The sequence below is a fragment of the Pelodiscus sinensis genome, chromosome 11 (assembly GCF_049634645.1).
Source record: "Pelodiscus sinensis isolate JC-2024 chromosome 11, ASM4963464v1, whole genome shotgun sequence".
In the NCBI taxonomy this organism is placed as follows: Eukaryota; Metazoa; Chordata; order Testudines; family Trionychidae; genus Pelodiscus; species Pelodiscus sinensis.
Genome location: NC_134721.1, coordinates 33,799,118 through 33,819,254, shown reverse-complemented (window position 1 = coordinate 33,819,254; position 20,137 = coordinate 33,799,118). Strand labels below are relative to the sequence as shown.

General features: G+C 61.2%; 1 protein-coding gene across 12 annotated transcripts in view; it reads left to right on the top strand.

The window, feature by feature from the left end:
• Nucleotides 1-19,820, top strand: part of MARK2 (microtubule affinity regulating kinase 2) — a 117,699-nt gene extending 97,879 nt beyond the window's left edge. For 7 of the 12 annotated variants that reach the window (XM_075939096.1, XM_006125056.3, XM_075939099.1 and 4 more), the window contains exons 4-19: nucleotides 4,212-4,260; nucleotides 4,698-4,763; nucleotides 4,889-4,959; nucleotides 5,388-5,444; nucleotides 5,723-5,959; nucleotides 6,378-6,497; nucleotides 7,389-7,488; nucleotides 8,231-8,343; nucleotides 8,648-8,780; nucleotides 9,520-9,695; nucleotides 9,926-10,023; nucleotides 11,571-11,729; nucleotides 12,839-13,090; nucleotides 14,214-14,240; nucleotides 17,817-17,861; nucleotides 18,169-19,820. In XM_075939096.1, coding sequence (XP_075795211.1) covers nucleotides 4,212-4,260; nucleotides 4,698-4,763; nucleotides 4,889-4,959; nucleotides 5,388-5,444; nucleotides 5,723-5,959; nucleotides 6,378-6,497; nucleotides 7,389-7,488; nucleotides 8,231-8,343; nucleotides 8,648-8,780; nucleotides 9,520-9,695; nucleotides 9,926-10,023; nucleotides 11,571-11,729; nucleotides 12,839-13,090; nucleotides 14,214-14,240; nucleotides 17,817-17,861; nucleotides 18,169-18,520 — 2,055 coding nt within the window. In that variant the 3' untranslated portion in view covers nucleotides 18,521-19,820. Of the gene's footprint in view, nucleotides 1-4,211; nucleotides 4,261-4,697; nucleotides 4,764-4,888; nucleotides 4,960-5,387; nucleotides 5,445-5,722; nucleotides 5,960-6,377; nucleotides 6,498-7,388; nucleotides 7,489-8,230; nucleotides 8,344-8,647; nucleotides 8,781-9,519; nucleotides 9,696-9,925; nucleotides 10,024-11,570; nucleotides 11,730-12,838; nucleotides 13,091-14,213; nucleotides 14,241-17,816; nucleotides 17,862-18,096 lie in introns of all 12 variants that reach the window. The other 5 variants (XM_006125064.4, XM_075939097.1, XM_075939095.1 and 2 more) reach the window with 5 other exon arrangements.
• The last annotated feature ends 317 nt before the right edge of the window (nucleotides 19,821-20,137 follow it).

The following is a 20,137-nucleotide window of genomic DNA, read 5'->3' as shown; positions in this document are numbered from 1 at the left end:
GCTCAGCCCTGGAGCTTCTGCATGGGCACCAAGGCTGCGTTTAACCCCTACCTGCCCAGTGAGCTTCCAAGTCACAAGGCAGTTTGGTGTGCTGGGCCCAGCCTCAGTCATCTTGGGGCCGGGCTGAGGCTGGAGAAGATGCAGGAGCTCTCTTTCCTGGGGTCTTCTCACTGGCACAGTGCTCTCTGCCTTATTGTTTACCATGGTGTCCTGTAGGGACCTCTGGCAGATCAGAGCCCCGCCGCCCCAGACAGATGCATGACACAGTCCCTGCCCCAGAGGAGTTACGGTCTAAGCACAAGGCCTCATGCCTGACCCTGGGGAGCAGCTGCGTGCTGAGCAGTGTCTTACAGGAACGTCCTGAGCAGAGGGGAAGGAAACCTTGGCACAGTGGGCAGTATGGAGGCATGTGCAGGCTTTGGAGCCCCCGGCTGCTTTTCTCTGGTGCTCTGAAGAGTGACATGCCTTGTCCCGCTGGAAGGCTCTGTCGAGGCTCGTGGGCCAGCACAGAAGGGATGTCCCCACCTACTAGCCCCAATGAGGTTTGCACCACTGGATCCACTTCGAGCAGGCATGGCCAAACTGTGGCTCTTTTGCCGTGAAAGTGTGACTCCTAAAGCCTTCCACTCTGCCCCCCATTCTCCACCTACTAGACTGAGGGAGGGAGCTGGGTAGTGAGGCAAGAGACTTCAGCCCTGCACAGAGAAGGGCTTTAGCCAGGTGCGCACCCCAGCAGGCAGGCCCCACGCCCTTGTAGGCGTGCCACGTGGGGAGGAAGCAGTGGCAAGTTGTGAGTATCTTGCAGCTCTCATACACCTGAAAATGATCGAATTTGGCTCAGAAGGTCAGTAAGTTTGGCCACCTCTGCTGTAGAGTCTGAAGTGGCTGGCAGGGGCATGTCTGTGGCATGAGTGGAAGGCAGAGCTGACCCCCTGCTGTTTGTTTGGCCCAAGCTCTCTGCAAGTCCTTGGCTGTACTGTAGCCGCAGATGGAGGTGGGGATAATAGGCGGTTGCTAGAGGAAAAGCTTTTGGCTGGAGAGTATCAGTAGAGCCCCCTGCCTAGAGCAGGAGGCTGGCAAATAATGCCTGCAAAGCAGCTTGCTGCTTGCAAAGAGGCTTGTCGGCCCAGAGGGTGACTAAGGTCTCTAGTGAGCACTGGCTCATCTGTAGCCCAGATTAGCGGGAAGTGAGCATAGATGTCTGAGGAGCAGGGAGTTCTAGATTCCTAGTGTCTGGGGCTAGCCCGGAGCAAGCACAGGCGCGTGGGGAGAGGGAGCAGCATGTTCTAGATCACCCAGAACCCAGGCTAAGCCAGAGTGAGTGCAGATCTCTGGGAGCATTGTTTTTCTCAGCTCAGTGGACTGTGTGAAAATCTATAGCGGATTCCTCAGGGTAAGGGAGAATACACATGTCAGTGCATCCTGGCTGGGCAGGAACCCAAGTAGACAGCTCCACTTGGAGTATTTGTGGATTAGGTGAATCCAAGGGCATCCAGCTAGGAGCTAGCACTAGCCCCGGCAGCCAGGACGAGTGGCTCTGTGCAAGCAGCCGCGGCGTCTGAACATCTGGCTGCCAGTTCTCAGTTTGGCTCAGTCTCCAGATGTTGGCTGGGGAAGTATTTATAGCTCTCTCCCATGTATGGTCATTAGGGAGCCCACAGACCATTTAATTGCTGTGGTTTTGGGATGCAGGGAGGGGGGTGGGGTGGGATGGGATGTGGTTGTGCTGCCAGCAGAGGGAGGAAGGGGTCTCCTGAAAACCACTTTGTCATGTTCCTGCCAATCCCCAAAGGGAAACCGGGATGTGGAAAACAGGGCCGGGGATGGAGCCTCACTTTGTGCCCAGGCTCCAAGGTGCCTGCCCACTGCAGCCTGGGTAAATACTGCCAAGTTTGTGCCAGCGAGCATGGTAATACTCAGCCTGGGATCCTGAAGGCCTCTGGGTTTTCGTGGCAGGTAAGTAACCCCCCCCTCCTCCCGCCACACACACACACACACACTTACAGTGTGGAAACTGAGGCACGGCCTTATTGATGTTGAAGGCATTGGTGCAGTGTCCTCCTTCACCATGTAGGAGCACATGCCATATGCTGGGAGGCAGCTCCCCTATTTGGAAGGGTTCGTAGCTGGGGGGGTGGGGTACCTGCTTTCCCATGGGTTTCAAGTGGGTTGCATCCACCCAGTCCTGTCCCACCAGAAGCTGAGCAAGGGCCTGAGAATCCAGAGACTGACCTCAAATTAGCTCAGCTCACAATCTCCTTCCTTCCCCACACACCCGGAGGCTGAGCAAGCAGGGGCCATGGAAGATGCCGAGTGGGCGTCCCTGCAAGCTAAGACATGAAGGGAAGGAACAGAGAAAGCTCTGGGTTGTGTCTGTGCCTCGTTGCCTTGGTAACGAGGCAAGTGTTAGTCAGATCCCTTGGTATCATTACAACAGACAGCTGGGAGAACAGTGCTGGGGCCAGTGTGTGGATGAGGGCTCAGCCCCCAGGCAGAGCTTTGAGGGGATAGCTCAGAGTAGAAGGGATATCAGCCCAAGGCAGAGTTGGGGTGAGGTGGTGGGAAGCTGTGTGTGGAAGAGGACATGTAGCCCTACATCCCAACCATTCCCGCTGGCCTGCCAGGCATGCACGCGGCCAATCATACTCATAGGCTGGCAGCATCCAGAGCATTGCCCCTTTCCGAGACCTAACAGATGTCCAGGCACGTTGCAGCACCCCTGGGGTCTGGCATCCTGGCCTCCGCTTGGGACCTGTGCCATGGGCTCCCTGTGCTTCCTCTGTGGCCACACCCGCCTGGGGCAGGACATGGGTAGACATCAGCAAACTCCAATATAGCAGTGCTGCCCCTGGGGGCTGTACAAAGCAAGGGGACAACTCCAACCCCTTCTGTCCAAGCGATACCTGCTGTGTGGCTCTCAGACCCACATCTGCTCCCTCTCTGCCCCCAGAGCATTGCCCACTCCACTTCTCTTTGGGCCCTTCATGGTACATGCAGCAGCAGCTCAGGCTGGCTTGACACTTGCATAGAGCCAGACACTCAGGGAGAAGGGGGATCCATGCTCGACCAGTGTTCACATGCTGAAAGCAGCCAAAGCTGTGCAGGGCACCACCCACCCTGTCTGCCCTGTACAGCGCTTCCCACCACAGGAGTTCCTGCCCTAAAATCCTATGCTGGCAGCTGAGGCACTGCACACCAGCACTGCCCTGGGGGCTGCTCTGGGCTCTGCCGTGGCAGAGGGTGCTGCATGAAGTGGCATCTCCTGAGACACAGGCCAAGCTCCATCCCCTGCTGGTTAATTGGTTGTGCTTGGTTCTCTCTTTATCTTTGCGCGGGGGAGACACAGTGCAGAGGCTTGGCCGTGACCAGCCAGCTGAAAGTGAGAGAGTTAGTGTACCTGTGCTCTGCGTGGCAGGAGGTAACGTGAACCCTTCCCCTCCAAAGAAAGCAACTGAGACCCTCCTGCATCATGCTCACTTTGAGGCAAGATGGCCACAGCACTAACCTGCAACTCAGAACTTCTGGGTTCTAGTCCCACCTCTGCAGTGACTTGTGCCTCGGTTTCCCCATCTGTAAAATAGGGATAGTGATACACCCATCTTTGTAAAGCGCTTTGAGCTCTGTGGATGAGCAGTGCTAGAGGCATGCTAGGGATAATTAACATAATTGTGTTCGGTGCCTTCGTTACTCTCCCGTTGCAGGTGACAGGAGGATCGGTCTCAGTGCCTAATTACCCGGTCTGGTTACACACAAGCAGATTGCTTTGTTAATCAATGGATTTCAGTAACAAGCTCTGTACTCTGGGGGGGATTCTGACCTGACACCCACTTCAAGGGATTGCTGTGTTGTGCATGCATGCACACACACACATATTACACACACACACACCCTACTCAACAGCCTTGTTAGATGGGCATTGTCTCTCCACTTCCCATTTTCAAGCTCGTTTCCTCTCGGACTCCTAGATTCCAGACTCTACTCAGCCTTTGTGGCCTTGGGCAAGTCATTTTACCTCCTATGCCAGTGCTGTGAGATCCTCAGCTATTGCCAGGCAGACAAGCCTCTGGCCCTGGTGGTTATCTGGGCTGGTTTCAAGGGTCCTGGTTCTATAGTAGGGGTCTTGGCCTTTGGGGTACACTGGCCTCGTGCTGCTGGGGTCCCCCCTTGCTGTTTAACCCCAATTGTGTGCTCTCCTCTCTGCTTTATTCCAGCTCTTCCGGGAAGTGCGAATAATGAAGGTTTTGAATCATCCCAACATAGGTGAGACTGTGCACCCAGCTTGTCCCCATCCCATGCTCATGTGCTGGGAAATCGATGGCTGGGATGCCCAGGGGCAAATTCCTGCCCACCCCAGTGGGGAATGCAGGCTCTGGCAGGGGAGGGTGAAATCCCCCAGCCAGCTTCCACTCTCAGGTCTGGAGAGCCATGTACCTCCACAAGCCCCGGTGAGCTGAATTTCATGCCGTTTGCAGTTGTGTGGTTCTGGGCAGCTGAGGAGCTCCCAGTGCTGATCCAATGCCAGCACTGGATGCCCAAGTGGGCACAACTCCAAGTGATGTCGGTGGGTTGGTGCCTGCCCCAGGTTTGGCCTTGAGATCCTCCTGTCATGACCAGTCTGACACCACAGCTGGCCCGCTGTGTTCCCAGCTCAGGCCAGCACTGCGGGGCACCCACTTCCCCTGCTTTGTGTCTTGCAGTTAAATTATTTGAAGTCATAGAGACGGAGAAGACTCTGTACCTCGTCATGGAGTACGCCAGCGGAGGTAGGTGCCTGCCCAGCTGGGGAATGCCCCCTACCATCCTCCTGCCCTTTGCTAGAGCAGACGGGTTCTGCGGGGCTCTGGACCACACCCTTCTCATATGATCATGTCTCTGTCGCCCACCGCAGGTGAGGTGTTTGACTACTTAGTAGCCCATGGAAGAATGAAAGAGAAAGAAGCCAGGGCAAAATTTCGACAGGTTAGTGCTGGTCCTGGAATATGCGGGTCCCTGATGCCTGGTGTAGGGGTGCTGGCTATTGTGTGGGTGTTAGCACACCAGCGTCTGGACTGAAGGCCATCTGAGACTTGGAGCCCACCATCCCAGCTAAGCCTAAGGCTGCAGAGGAGAGAGTCTGGCCAAAGCCAAGTTTAGCCTTGTGACACTGTGGGCTGCTGCAGGAAATGATGGCGTCTGTGTAGAGGGCACACTCGCCTCTCAGCCTGTGCCAGTGTGGTCAATATACCATGGGGCGGGGGGCAGGGTTCAGCTGTCCTTTTGGGCTGTACAGTGAGGTTGAGGGACACATAGGTAGACTGAGTTGTGATTGCGCCCCCTTCCCCTGCATGGGCAGCTCTAATCACGAAACCCCCCATCCCCCTACATCTTCATCATCTCTTCCTTTCCAGATAGTGTCTGCTGTGCAGTACTGTCACCAGAAGTTCATTGTACATAGAGACTTGAAGGTAAGACTCACCCTCTAGCTGCAGGGGCTTGTCCAGCTCCTCTCCCTGCCCCTCAAGTTGACACTCCCACTAGATTGACCCCTGTCCCCCACACTCGCACTCAGTTTTGGCAACGCACCTCCATCCTGACCCACAGCCCCTACTGGCTCAGCCCTGGGCTCCCCACATACAGAACTTTGCCAGCGCTGCCCCAGACCCATAGGCTGCCCTCTCTCCCTGCCCTGTGAGGAATGCCCAGGCAGTGGCGATACCCCTACCGTATTGCTCGTACCCTGCAGGCTGAGAATCTGCTGCTCGATGCCGACATGAACATTAAAATCGCAGACTTCGGCTTCAGCAATGAGTTCACGTTCGGGAACAAGCTGGACACGTTCTGTGGGAGCCCTCCCTATGCTGCGCCTGAGCTCTTCCAGGGCAAAAAGTACGACGGCCCCGAGGTGGATGTTTGGAGTCTGGGCGTCATCCTCTACACCCTGGTCAGTGGCTCGTTGCCCTTCGACGGGCAGAACCTCAAGGTGAGTGGGCATGGCACCCCCGCCTCTGCTACCAGAGATTCCCCTGTGGGGCACAGGGCAGGGCTCTGGCACCTGTTCTCCTGACCTGCACATGTGCTGAGCATAGCGCAGTTGGGGGTGGGAGCCAGGGAGCGGGTAGAACAGGGAGCTGGGAGTCCTGGGGTCTGGTGGTAAGGGCTGGGAGTCTTGGGGTCTGTTCTTGGTTTCCTGCCTTGTCTGATCCTGGTAAATTGTTGATGGGGGTTGGATGTGCCTCATGCCTCAGTTTCCCCATCTGCCTAATGAGGATAATTGAATCCCACATCTTCCCTTGCATTATAGAGTTGGGGTTTGTGTGAGGTCTTCAAGTATGAGCACATATGAGTCCATGCACCCACCTTCCTGACCATCTCCCCAGCTAACCCCTCTTTCCCCCCAGGAACTGCGGGAGCGGGTCTTGCGGGGCAAGTACCGGATCCCCTTCTACATGTCCACGGACTGTGAGAACCTGCTGAAGAAATTCCTCATTCTCAACCCTAGCAAAAGAGGCACTTTAGAGGTGATTGAGGGGTAGGAGGTCCTGCTAGCCCATCCCAGCCAAGTCTCCTGTGCCCCACTGGCTATTCCCATTGGGCTAGCGGGACTGTTCCCAGACCAAGCACAGGCCCAGCGGTGGCAGCCAAGGGATGGGCTCTGGCTTGGCACTGGAGCTGGGGGTGGTTGTGCACCCTTGGTGTTGTGGGGCCCCCTCTGTGGGGAGCTGTCGTGGAGAGGAAGGCAGGGCCTAGCACGCTGGTCCCAGAAGAGCGGCTCCAGCTGCCAGACCTTATCCCCACTAAGGATGTTAGGACTAATCAACTGTCTGAGGCAGCAAAGGGTGGGGGAGGGAAGAGGAGATATTTCAAAGCGGCAGCACCACATGGAGCCCAGGGTGCGGCTCTTCAGAGCAGCAGTGCCGTCTGGATTCTGGGGTCAGCTGGGGACCCCCTAGCTGTGTGTGGCATTTCCTTGCAACCTGGGATCAACTGAGGACTCCCCTGCTGATCCTGGGTTCTGCGCAGCATTTCCATGTGGAAACGCCACACAGAACCCCACTGGGGCTCTTATACATTTCAAAGGAGGAATGCGGAAGTGCCTGTCGACTAGTCCTCTTCTCCTCCCCCTGGGCCAAGCCAGCTCAGTAGATCTACCTACCCTCCCTACTGTGGCTCAGATACACCCATGGGCCTGTGTAGTCCAGTGTCCCTTCCTTCCCCACCCTGCAGTCAGACCCATTAGCTCCTCTGGCCTGGGATGCCTTGATGCTCCCAAGGAAGGCCCGAATCCCTCTCAGTCCCGGGCCCATTGGGTGCTGAACACTCTTGTGGGGAGGGGCTCCTTCAAAGACTGCAGTGGGGCTTCCTGGGTGCCTGCTGCCCATCCCAATGCTGATTCCTCCTCTTCACTGCAGCAAATCATGAAAGACCGTTGGATGAACGTGGGGCACGAGGACGATGAGCTGAAGCCTTACATGGAGCCCCAGCCTGACTACAAGGACCCCCGACGGACAGGTACGGTGCCAGCGCTCCTGGGCATGGTGGCTGCAACCCCTGAACTGGCTGTGGAGAGGCAGACAGACCGGTGCCCAGCCTGCCTGCTGTGGGTGGCCAGGCCTGCCTCGCCCTGGCCTGCGTACACCTCCCCGTGCCACCATGGGGAAGGAGATCACTGAGGGTCCAGGGAGCTCTGCTGCAGAGGCAGTGAGGTCTCGTGACCGGGGGGGCTGAGACTCAGTTGCCTGCGTTCCATTGCCCACGCTGGGAGGGGAGCGGGACTTGAGTGTTAGAGGAGTGGGGGCCGAGAGCCAGGGTGCCTGGGTTCAGGCCCAGTCCCGGCACAGAAGCTGTTCCCCACTGAATCAAACTGCCGTGCCCATTTCCCCCATGCCCAGTGTCGTCATCACCCCCGGTACCTGATGCTCGGGGGCAGTTGGTGCCAGCGTGTGCTTTGAGCTTGCCTTGGAGAGAACTGAGCCACTCAGTGCCGGCTGGGGGCTAGAGCAAGCCAGGCCAAACACCTGGGCCTGCACCCTGCCCAGCTGCCTATCACCTGGGCAAGCCTCCCGGATGAGGCATTCAGTGGGGACCCACATAGCCAGATCCCCCATGCTGTGCACAGTTGGACTAGGGCTGCAAGCTGTCTTGGTGCCAGGGCAGCCCTCTCCCTCCATGCCCAGCGGTGGTCCCCCCGGACCAGGCAGGGTGTGGGGCTGTGCCTGGGGGACTCCTCACCACAGCATGTTTGTTTTCACAGAGCTGATGGTCTCCATGGGGTACACGCGGGAGGAGATCCAGGAGTCGTTGGTCGGGCAGAAGTATAACGAGGTCATGGCCACTTACCTGCTGCTGGGGTACAAGAACTCAGAGGTGGGTGCTGTGGGGAGGTGGGCTCCAGTAGTGCTGCCCCACCAGCCCTTCTCCTCCAGCCCTTCCTCTTGACCCCAAGGCTGGACTCCGGTAGGGAGCTGTTTTCTCATTGCCTTGTGATTCAAGGATGATCTTTCTGGGCAGCTACTGGGTTGAGCCCCTGGAACTGGCCACCTCAATGGTGACAACTTGTAGCCAATCCAGGCTTTTGGCAGGCAAGGCTGCTGCAGCACCTCCCCTGTCCAGCTCCCTGCTGGTTCCCTGGAGCTCTCTGGAAACCCTGGCCTGTCTCCTCTTTCTCCAGCTGGACAATGACAACATCACGCTGAAGCCCAGGCCCCAGGCTGAGCTGGCCAATAGCAGCGCCCCCTCCCCCTCGCACAAGGTACAGCGCAGCGTCTCAGCCAACCCCAAGCAGCGGCGCTTCAGCGACCAGGGTGAGTGCCCCTGGACAGTGCCTCTCTGGCCACCCTGGAGCTGAGTAGAGCCGGGACAAACAGCAAAGCTGATGGCTGCTTCGCTCAAGGCGATGTTTCAGTTGGTTACAGCAAAGGAGGCTGGGAATCAGGTGACCTGGGTTCTTTCCCAGCTCTGCTGTGAACTCACATTGTGAGCCAGGGCAGCTGGCTGAACATTGCAGAGGGTGCTGTGAGCTCTGCTAGTGGGAAGGGCTAGAGAAGGGGGCCCTGCTCTCAGCCTTGGCTGGCAGTGGGTTTCCCCTCTGGGGTACCACTCCCCCGGGGTCTGCAGTCTCCCCAGCCTCCTCCCCCACGCCTAGATCCTAGGGCTGTGTGACAGTACAGCCCTCTTTCAGCGGGGGCTGGAGTCCATCAGCAAACAGGAACGCCAGGCTGCTCCAGTCTCCTGGCATGGGGGTGTCCCGGGCAGCTAACCCAGCACATGTGCTGATGGGGGAGAGCCAGAGCCAAGTGGCGCTTGTGGTCTCCAGCCTAGTGGGGCGAGTGGTTCCCGGCCAGGCACTGGAGCAGAGCTTGCAGCCCCTGTCTGCTGGGTGATGGGGGCAGTACTGAGGTGGGCTGGTTCCTGGCCAGCCTGGGTAGTAGTGAGGAAATAGGGGACTCGTGGCTTCTGGCTGGCCGGATGGCAGCAGCTCGGGGTGGAGGTTGGGCTGGTTCTGCCCATGCTCAGCCTGCAGGCCGGTCGCTGTCATTGCAGTCCCTGCCATCCCCACCTCCACTTCTTACTCTAAGAAGACCCAGAGCAACAACGCGGAGAACAAGCGCCCCGAGGAGGAGCGCGAGGCTGGGCGCAAGGCCAGCAGCACCGTCAAAGTGCCTGCCAGCCCACTGACCGGGCTCGAGAGGAAGAAGAGCACGCCCACCCCATCCACGGTCAGGGCTCCTGGGTGGTGGGCCTGGCTCTGGGGCGGGAGAGGGGCCTAGTGGGTGAGAGCCGGGTGGCGGGGAGCCAGGCTGCTTGGTTCTGTTCCTGACTCGATTGGAGACTTGCTCTGTGGAGCTGAGTCACTTCACCTCTGCCTTGGGGTGGGCCTGGAACGAGTGGAGGGGCAGCAGGTGCCACGCCCCCCCGTTCACTCTCTGTCCCCCCCCCCCCCCAACAGAACAGCGTCCTCTCCACCAGCACCAACCGGAGCCGGAATTCCCCCATGCTGGAGCGGGCCAGCCTGGGCCAGAACTCCATACAGAATGGCAAGGACAGGTAGGGAATCCTGGGCACTCCTGGGGGCCACCCCACCCCTGGGAGCCCTGTAATGTCACATGGGAGTCTGTGCTCCCACCTGTGCCACACTGGGGCTTGGCACTACCGCGGTCTTCTCTCGGAGTTGCCCCACTTCCAGGAGCGCACTGCATCCCAGGCTGAGGAGTGGAGATAGCTTCCTTCCTGGGCAGCAGGGGCCCTGGCATGGGTCCTCCCCTTCCAGTGCCCTCGGGAGCTGACTTGCTGCTCCCTGGGGCCAGCTGCTTGCTCATGTTGTGAGCTGGGCAGAGGTAGTAGCTAGGGAGGACAGGTAAGCCATGGGGCCGTGCCAGGCCCACACCCCAAGTTCTGGTGCTCACCGTGTGTCTTCTGCGCCTTCAACTGGAGAAGTCCCACCCCAGCACCCTGCCCACTCCCACAGCAGTTGGGCCCTGCACCTGGGTCCCTCCTCCCGTCCTTGCGCCTAGCTTCCCTCTCCCCCCTCATGCCTGCTGGCTCGACTCTGTGCGTCCCACTCTACCCTCCGCCCCACAGTGCCCAGGGACTGGGTCCTGCGATCCCGCGTTACCCCTTCCCGCCCAATGCCAGGTGACTGGGCTCTACCCATCCTGCTCTGTCCCCTTCCCTACCCCCAGTGACTGGGCTCTGGGTGCCCCGCTGCTTCTAGACCACACTGAGCTCAGACTGAGGAGCAGCACAAGGTTCCCATTCTGGAGCAGGACCCCCCCATCCCTTCCCATTGCTGCTGCTCCATCTCCACTCCCTTTCATTGTGCATTCAGCATCCTCCACTGCTGCAGGGCCCCAGTTGGGGGAGGGGCTCTATGCCCACCTCTGCCCATCTCACCTTCATCAGCACCCGCCCCTTGCCCATTCTGCACCTGAGTGTGTGTCCTCCCTCCCCATATACACATATACTGGGCTGTATATTGTATATCTTGCTCCCTGACCTGTCTCTGCCAGCATGGGGCTGTATCTCTCAGGCAGCACAGGGAGGGGGGTGCAGCTTTCCCTTCCTCAGAGGGGTTAGGGCTTCCTGAAAAGTAGTGGGATTCCAAATAGGGGTGCTCCCACCCCCAATCTCTAGGGGTGGTGGAGGAAGGCAGAGCAGGGCTAGAGGACTGAGCAATTGAGGCCTTTCTCTTCAAAAGGGGTATGGGCTCCAGTCCTGCCCCGGGGCAGGGAATGGGATCTGGTGCCTTTCCCCTTTCGGGGGCGCTGGCTCCACTCGAGCCATAGGGAGGGGCTTTCCTTTTCGGGTGCACACAGCAAGAGTCATTCCCAGATGGCAGAGCCAGTTCAGTTTGGCGCTCAGACTGGTGGCTAGTAGGCAGAAGGCAGCTGATGCTGATTGGCCCCACTGCAGTGCTAGAACTGGGTCCCAAAGAGCAACCCAGCCCCCCCTCATGCGCCAGCATTGTGGGGAGGGTGGGTGGGAGAGCACTATAGCCCCTGAGAGCAGGTGCACCTCTGGATACAGCCTCACATCCCCCTCCCTCCCTTCCCGTCCCTTTAAATCTGTGCTTCTCCCCTGCTTTTGTTTCCTAGTTTAACCACTCCGGGGTCCAGGGCTTCCACGGCTTCCGCTTCCGCCGCCGTGGGCTCCGCGCGCCCACGCCAGCACCAGAAATCCATGTCTGCCTCCGTGCACCCCAACAAGCCCATGCTGCCCCCCACTGAAAATAACTGTGAGGCCCAGAGACCCAGGCAAGTAGGCAGGCAGGGTGTCCCTAGTGTCTGCTCCCCACCACTTCCTGTGCACCCACCCCAAGTGAGCAGGCTGGCCCAACAGAGGGGGAAACCCCCATCTTTGTCCATGGTGGGTGGCACCAGGTGAGCAAGGGCAGCTGATCCCTCAGCCAGTGCTGCCCAGAGACCTGCCCAGTCACTCAGGGAGGAAATGGCTAATCCCACATTCCCTAGGCCAGAGCTGACAAGCCTGTGCAGGTCTGGAGTTTAACATTCCCTTCCCATAGACCCTGCTAGCCACTCCCTACGGCCCCCCCACACTAGCTGTGTGCCCCAGCTGATCTGTGGGCTCAAGCCACAAGGGGAGCCTTTAGGGTCAGCTGCTGGAGATAACTAGATGCACAGCACAAGGTTGTCAGGTGACGGTCCCCTGAGGCTTTATGCAGCAAGTGCTGGAGGCCCTGGGACCACTGGCCGCCTCGATACCTCCCCTCCTGCATGTGAGAGTGCCCAACCCCCGGGCACAAAGGCGCTGCGCAGCGGGGGGCGGGGGCGGCGGCGGGTTTGTGCCTTGTGGTCAGGATCCTGGACTGACATGGCTTTCAGAGCTGCCTGTGTTTGCTGCACTTAATGACACTAAGGTATGTCCACGCTGCAGTGAAACACCCGCATTTGGCCCGTGCCAGCTGGCTCGGGCTGTGGGGCTGTAGAACTGCAGTGTGGACTCCCAGGCTCAGATTCCAGAGCCCTGTGAGCGTGAACCAGCTGGCACAGGCCAGCCACAGGGGAGGAGGGAGTCCAGGGAATGGGTCATTCCCTGCCATGGAGCCCCAGCTCTGATCTGGCCCTGGGTTGGGGGAACTGGCTTGCTTAGGTGGATGGGGAATGAGGTACAGGCCCATTCCTCTTCAGGGGGCACCAGCTCAAATCTGGCTCCAGGTTGCCCCACCAGCAGTGTCTTGGATCCATCTGGTCCTCAGGGAGCAGATGCCCAGTGTCTGGATTGGCAGCAGATGGCACCTGTGTCAGGAAGTGAGTGGATGCTGACAGTCCATGCCCCCTAGAGGCTGGGGGGAGGGCATGTCTCCCAGCACTGCCCCCTGACTGGATCTCTACCCCCACCATAGCACTGCACCCCAGAGGGTCCCGGTGGCTTCACCCTCTGCCCACAACATCAGCAGTGCCATCGCAGAACGTACCAACTTCCCACGGGGTGTCTCCAGCCGCAGCACGTTCCACGCCGGGCAGCTCCGGCAGGTCCGGGACCAGCAGAACCTCCCCTACAACATGCCGCCTGCTTCACCCTCTGGGAACAGCCAGGGGCGCCGGGGCGCCTCCGGCAGCATCTTCAGCAAGTTCACCTCCAAGTTTGTGCGCAGGTGAGCCTGGGGTGTGTGTGTCTGTATGTCTGTGTTTGGGGGGAGGGGTATTGCTTCTGGTAGTTTGCCTGCTTCTAGAATCCCTACGTCCCCAGGCCAGGGAGCAGCACAGAGCCCCCTGTGTGTCTCTGGCAAAGGCACCTCAAAGCAAGCTGTGTATTGTGCTGTGCCAGGCACAAGGGTTGGCAACCCCGGGGCTCCCAGCTGGCTCACTGCCCCTCTGTGCTATCGTCTGCGGCTGTCTGTGTTGTGCAATCCTGATCTGGCTTAGCCTGTCCTCAGCATGGGTTGTAAAGTCCTGTATTGCAGAACCACCGTGTGCCCATGGCAGGGGCAATGCAGAGCTGTGTTTGGGAATGGGGTTCTGGGATGATGAGGGCTGCTGCTTGGGTTCTGGGGCACGGGCAGAGCTGTGGGGCCTTGTGAAATGCTTGCAGTCGGTATGGTCTCATGGGTTAGAGCAGAGGGAGGAGGCTGGGGGCCAGGACGCTGGTTCTGTTCCCAGCTCAGGAAGGGAAGGGTGGTGTCTAGGTGGATAGAGTTGGGCGGAGGGGGGGACTGGGAGCCAGGACTCTCGGGTTCTATTCCCAGCTCTGCGTCCAGTGACACTGAGGGACTCTGCTGCTATGTCCGAGTGGCCGATTTCCCCCAGTAAAATGGGGCTGATTTCAGGGGGCAGTTTGGGCAAGTGCTCTGAGCTTTACAACCGGGCAGGCCTGTCCTCAGGCCAAGCCTCTGCCCTGATTCCTCCTGGGGAACCCCATTCACTGGCTGCTTCCAGGAGCCTGGCCGAGGCATCAGGAATCCCCAGAACCAACACTCCCCGTCCTTCCTCATAGGCACTAAGCCACACTCCACCCAGCACTGGCTGCTTGCTTCTGTTCCCAGGTGGAGGTGGGGAAGAGCCATTGGATTGGGGGGGCAGAGCACCTGGGTTCTAGTCCCAGCTCTGGAGGGTTGGGGCTGAGAGCCTGGTGCCATGGGTAGATGTGTAGGGGTGGAGCTGCCCTGCCCCTGTGGCATGGCACCTTCACATCCCCACAGCTCTCCCCTCCCTGGGGCCTGGGTCTCACAGCGACATACCCAACGTTCTCCCTTCTCTTCTCTGTTTGTGTCTTTGTAGAAATGTGTCTTTCAGGTTTGCCAGAAGGTAGGCGTCTCTTCGGATTGTCCTGTCCCTCCTGTACTAATCCCCTCCCACCCGGCAGCAGCTTAAAGGGACAGTGGCCTTACTGGCTCTCTGCCTGGCATCACCCCCCTCGAGCCAAGTGAGCTGGCTAGAATCCCCTCTCCTGAGGGCAGTCGGCTCAGGAGGCGGCACCACTTTGGGCATGTGGCCCTGCACCTGACTTTGAATCTTCCAATCCCCTGCATCCGTGGGGCTGGGGGAAGGGTCTCTGCCATCCCAGCCATAGCCTAGCACAGGTGGCAGGGTGGCATGGCACGGCACAGGGCCTGAGAGTGCACTGTCCCTTTAAGGGGGCCCTGCCTCTCCCTGGTGAGCAGTGCTGGGGCTCTGATCTCTAGCTGGGCCTGCCCCCAGACTAACCCTCTCCCCGTGCATGTGGCACTAGGAGTGGGGCTTTGTGGGTGCTCGCCATGGCTGCTAACCCGCTGGGGATCTGCTCTGGGGGCTGCTCTGATGGATGCTTGGCTGCTCTTGGAGCCTCAGATCCTCCCCAATGCTCCAGTCTCAGGTCTGCAGGGTTGGCAGTGGCAGGGTCCCCCCGTACAGTGGCTGGCAGACACGGCCGGACCCTTCCCCAGCCTGGCCTCCCGCCTGTGGCCTTGGCTGTCAGCACTCGTCACTTGTCAGGAGAGCAAGGAGTGGGGCCCCCACCCTGGCACTGCTAAGAAATGAGTCCCCAAGGTCCCCTCCCACACACACACACACACGTTCAAGGGGCCTCAAAGTGGTCGCTCGTCCTAGCAGGTGGAGCAGTGGCTGTGCTTGCTTCCATGAGAAAATAGAAGAGAATAGGTCTCCCTGTTCCCCAGAGGGCAGCATCAGGCTGGTGGGCAGAGCAGAGGGGGCTGGAAGTGAGGACTCCTGGCAGGGTTGAAATAGCAAGGGGCTGTGGGTCAGGATTGGGGGCAGGGCTGGAGCAGTGGGGAGGCTGAGTTGGGTGGAAGAGTGCAAGCAGGGCTGGGACAGTGGGGGTGTCAGGACGGAGGGGCACAGGCAGGCGTTGGCAGTGGAGGGGTTGGGAAGGAGGGGCACAGGCAGGCTGGGAAGCAGGGGAGATGGGACAGGACAAAGGGGTGAAAGCAGGCCACAGCGGCAGAGGGATGAGACAGAAGGGCATAGGCAGGCTCGGGTGCAGGGGGGGACAGGGAGTGGCACAGGTAGCCCTAGGTGGCAGGGGGATGGAACAGGATGGAACGGGGGCACGGGCAGGCCTGGGTGGTGGGGGGATGGAACCGGGGCACAAGCCGGCCTGGGCGGTGGGGGGATGGAACCGGGGCAGGGGCAGGCCTGGGCGGTGGGGGGATGGAACCGGGGCAGGGGCAGGCCTGGGCCGTGGGGGGATGGAACCGGGGCAGGGGCAGGCCTGGGCCGTGGGGGGATGGGCCGTGGGGGGATGGAACCGGGGCACGGGCAGGCCTGGGCGGTGGGGGGATGGAACCGGGGCAGGGGCAGGCCTGGGCAGTGGGGGGATGGAACCGGGGCAGGGGCAGGCCTGGGCCGTGGGGGGATGGAACCGGGGCAGGGGCAGGCCTGGGCAGGGGCAGGCCTGGGCCGTGGGGGGATGGAACCGGGGCACGGGCAGGCCTGGGCGGTGGGGGGATGGAACCGGGGCACGGGCAGGCCTGGGCGGTGGGGGGATGGAACCGGGGCAGGGGCAGGCCTGGGCCGTGGGGGGATGGAACCGGGGCACGGGCAGGCCTGGGCGGTGGGGGGATGGAACCGGGGCACGGGCAGGCCTGGGCGGTGGGGGGATGGAACCGGGGCACGGGCAGGCCTGGGCGGTGGGGGGATGGAACCGGGGCAGGGGCAGGCCTGGGCCGTGGGGGGATGGAACCGGGGCAGGGGCAGGCCTGGGCGGTGGGGGGATGAAACCGGGGCAGGGGCAGGCCTGGGCGGTGGGGGGATGAAACCGGGGCAGGGGCAGGCCTGGGCCGTGGGGGGATGGAACCGGGGCAGGGACAGGCCTGGGCGCGGGGATGGGACGGGCAGAGCCTTGGAGCGTAGCTGCTCTTGGCCCTGGGAGTGTGTGGGAGGAGGTGGCTGCGCCGTGCTGCATGGCTCCCTGCATGGCTGTGCACCCGTAACTGCCCCAGCAAAGGGAGCCAGCTGGGCAGCACAGGCTGTGCTGAGCGGCTGGACCTTATGGGCTGCGCAGGGCGCGGGTGGGAGGGTTGGGACTTGCCCAGGGTTTACGTTGTGTTTGCCTCTGTCCTCACTTCTGTGCCATTTCCTCACTAGCCATCAGAGCTGGGGTCAGGGCCTGGCGCAGTTTGTGCTCCAGGTTGGACTGCGTCCTTGGGGATCCTCCCACGAGGAGCTGGGCAGCAGGGCTCCAGCAGGAGAGGGCTGATGCAGGGGTTAGGTGGCTGCTCTGGCCCTGCAGGGGCACCCGTCCCTTGGCCCTGAGTGCCAGGCGCTGGGCTGTGATGTCCTCATGAGAGTGGGCGTGAGGCTGCGTGGGCTGGGGGCCCCCAAGGGAAGCGAGGGCTGGCGGGTGGGGCAGCGGTTAATCGCAGAGCAGCAGTGGTGCCCCTAGTGGGGGGCTGGGGCTGGGCTGGGGCTGCCTTATCTGAGCTGGGGCTTGATGTAGGTCAGGGCTCCGGGGTGCAGCTTCCTGCATTTTGGGGGGAGTTGGATGGCAGATGGGGGGTCCCTGGAGCCTGCCCTTTCCTCTGCTACTGGGCGGTTGTGCCCTTGGCCCAGGGGCTGTGCAGCAGAGGGGCTCAGGACAGGGATCAGCAGCAGCATGTGACGGGCACCCCGAGAGGCCATGGAGAAGAGCCTCTATTAGCGCTCCTCCAAGCAGATCTGGGGAGACAGAGGATGGGGGGTTGGAGGTGTCTGGCTCTGAGCCACTTCTGCTCGTCATAGTGGGGGGGGGTGCCAAGCCTGCTCCTGCCCCCACCCCCAGATTGCTTCTGAATGGACCCTGGCTCTGGGGGTGAGCGGCTCTAATGGGCTATCGTGGCTGGTGGCAGGACTCCTCCTGGGCTCAGGTCCAGAACTCACTGGGCAGGGCTGTGGGAAGATCCCTGGTCCATCCAACTGGCCCGATCCCTGCAGTGCAGGGGTGAGCGCTGCCTGGTGGTTTCCTGGTCTCATGCCAGGTGGCAGCTGGGTGATGCCCCTTCTGCCCTGCAGCGCACTCACCCCCAGCATGGCCCTAGCTCCTTTCCTCCCTGGGGGGAGAGGAGGCAGTGGGCATGCGGCGTTCTCCCTGGTGTGGCTCACAGCAGCCGAGTGCCTCCTGCTCCGGCCTCCCTTGCCTTTGGGAGCTCCTGTGTGCCCTGGTGTGGGGCGCCCTCCCGGTGCAGCAGGACCCCCGCAAGCCCCCCTCCACAGAACCCTTCCCAGCATGCACTGCTCCTCCTTGCCAAGCGCGAGGCTGCTGGAACAGGGCCTGCAGGGAGCTGTTGTGTGCCAGTGCTCCGGCTGACACTGCTCCCTTGCAATTGAGGGATGCCCCCAGGATGGGGCCATCAGCGTTCTCGCTCCCCAGACTCCTCCAAACTAAACTCTCCCGCTCTGTTTTTTGAGGAACCCGCATGAGCCAGAGAGCAAAGACCGAGTGGAGACCCTCAGGTGAGAACAGAGCCGCCTCCCTGCTCCCTAGGGCCCCCCAGCCATGGGATCAGGGGGGTGCAGCTCAGCTTTACTTTGCCTGTCTGGCTCTCAGTGGGGGGACCCTGGCTTGGGGCTCCCTCTTTTCTAGGGTCCTGGCTGGCTGGGGGCTCCCTTGGGACCCTTGGCTGGAGTGCACCCTCTCTCAGCCCTTACTCCGTCTATCTGTCTGTAACGCTGCCTCTGTCTCCTCCAGCTGACAGGTTGGGTGCTGGGCAGCCCGGGGGTGGGGCACCCCCGCTGCACTGATGCTGTCTCCCCCTTGCAGGCCTCATATGGTGGGTGGGGACAAGGAGCGGGACGAGAACCGGGAGGCCAAGCCTCGCTCGCTGCGCTTCACCTGGAGCATGAAGACGACGAGCTCCATGGAGCCCAACGAGATGATGAAGGAGATCCGCAAGGTGCTGGACGCCAACAGCTGCCAGTGCGAGCTGCAGGAGAAGTACATGCTGCTGTGCATGCACGGGGCGCCCGGGCACGACTCCTTCGTGCAGTGGGAGATGGAGGTGTGCAAGCTGCCGCGGCTGTCGCTCAACGGCGTGCGCTTCAAACGGATAACGGGCACCTCCATGGCCTTCAAGAACATTGCCTCCAAGGTGGCCAACGAGCTCAAGCTTTAACGAGCCCCTGCTGCGCTGCGCCCCTGAGCCCTGGGCCGGGACACGGGGACCCTGAGCAGCAGGGTCTCTCCACAGCGGTGTGCCGGGGGCAGAGCCGGAGACCCTCCCCTCAGGCCGCGTGCTGGGGAAGGGCACTGGAGAGGCTCCTTGCCCACCTTGCAAAGACCCAGAGCCGTGCACCAGGACGGGGGTGCAGAATCCTGCCGCCTCTGCACCACTGCTGCGCCGAGACACCGCTGGCCGCGCACCGGGGCGGGGGCAAGCTGCTCCCCATGCAGTCGTGCGCCGCCCGCACACTCCTCCCCCGCAGGACTGTAATTAATTGGAGAAATGTTTATTTTTTGATACCCCGGTGGGGGCAGCAGCAAAGACAGTGGCGGGGGGAGGGCTGGGGGACAGCATTTCCCCCCTTGCCGCTAGCATGCGGGCTCCCAGCAAATCGTGGTACTGCCCTTCAGGCGCCCGCCATGCTGGCCTGGAGCTCTTACCAAAAAGAGAAGTGGTTCAAAAGCCAGAGAAGTCTGGCCCCCTTTCCCACAATGCCTTTCACCCGTCGCCTCACCCCTCTTCCCACAATGCCTTTCACCCAGCCCCCTGCAGGCACCGATTTGCCCTTTTCCCCCGGGGGCAGGCTACTTGGGGCTGGGCCTGCTGTGCTGGGGGCAGCCCCCACAGGGTGGGGCAGCAGCAGGGAGCTGGGAACGCCGGGCCCCACCTTTCTGCGGGTGCCCCCTATTGGGCATTAATATGGGGGCAGGGCTGTTCGCAGCTTCTCCCCTGGCCAGCTGTAGCATGCACGCTCCCAGGCTGAGCCCCTGCCCTGGGTGGGGGGGGATCAGGCCCCACCGCCCCTCCCCAGCTCTGCTCCCGCTGGGGGAATGGGGAGGGGTGCTGCGGCTGGGCTGTGAGCTCCCCCTCCTCTGGCCTGGAGCACTTGGCTGACAGGCTCCCTCCCCCTCGGTCTGACCGTAGCGACCCCCCAGCCTTTGAATGGGCGCCCAGCTGGTCCGTGCTAGAGACCTAACGGGGCGGTCTGAGCTCAGGGCCTGGCTGTGGTTGGGGGGCTCTTGGCTGCAACCTCCCCTCCCCCCACTGCCTGTCCCTTACTTGGATGGAGGATGCAGATAGATGCATTCCCACTGGCCCATGTGCTTCTCCACTGGGGGTGATAAATACTGTCTCCCCCGGGCCAGGACGGGCGGGGGTGTCAGGCTGGAGGGTCTGAGGCCTTTTCCCCAGAGGGGCTCTGCGGTGAGCTGAGCCTGTCACAGGCACAATAAAAGAATGTTTTTAACCTGCACTGCAGCTTTGGTGTTCTTGCCCCTGGGCGCCAGGACTGACTCCCCCCCATCCCTGCACCAGGCTGCCCTTGCCTCGCATTGGGTACAGCTGGACCCACGGGGGCGGCTGCTGGGTATCAGGGAGCCCTGAGCGCTCAGCTAGGGCCCTTCTCTCAACCAGCTCTTCCCCCCCTTCCACTGTAGCTGGCTGCATCCTGTGGTCCCCTTGGGCAGGACAGGGTCTCCCTGGGACTGGCTGAGGGCGGTGGGTGGACCCCCCTGCTCTGTTCCCAGCAGCAGTGTGGGCTGTGGGTGTATCTTGAGCAGTGGAAGGGGC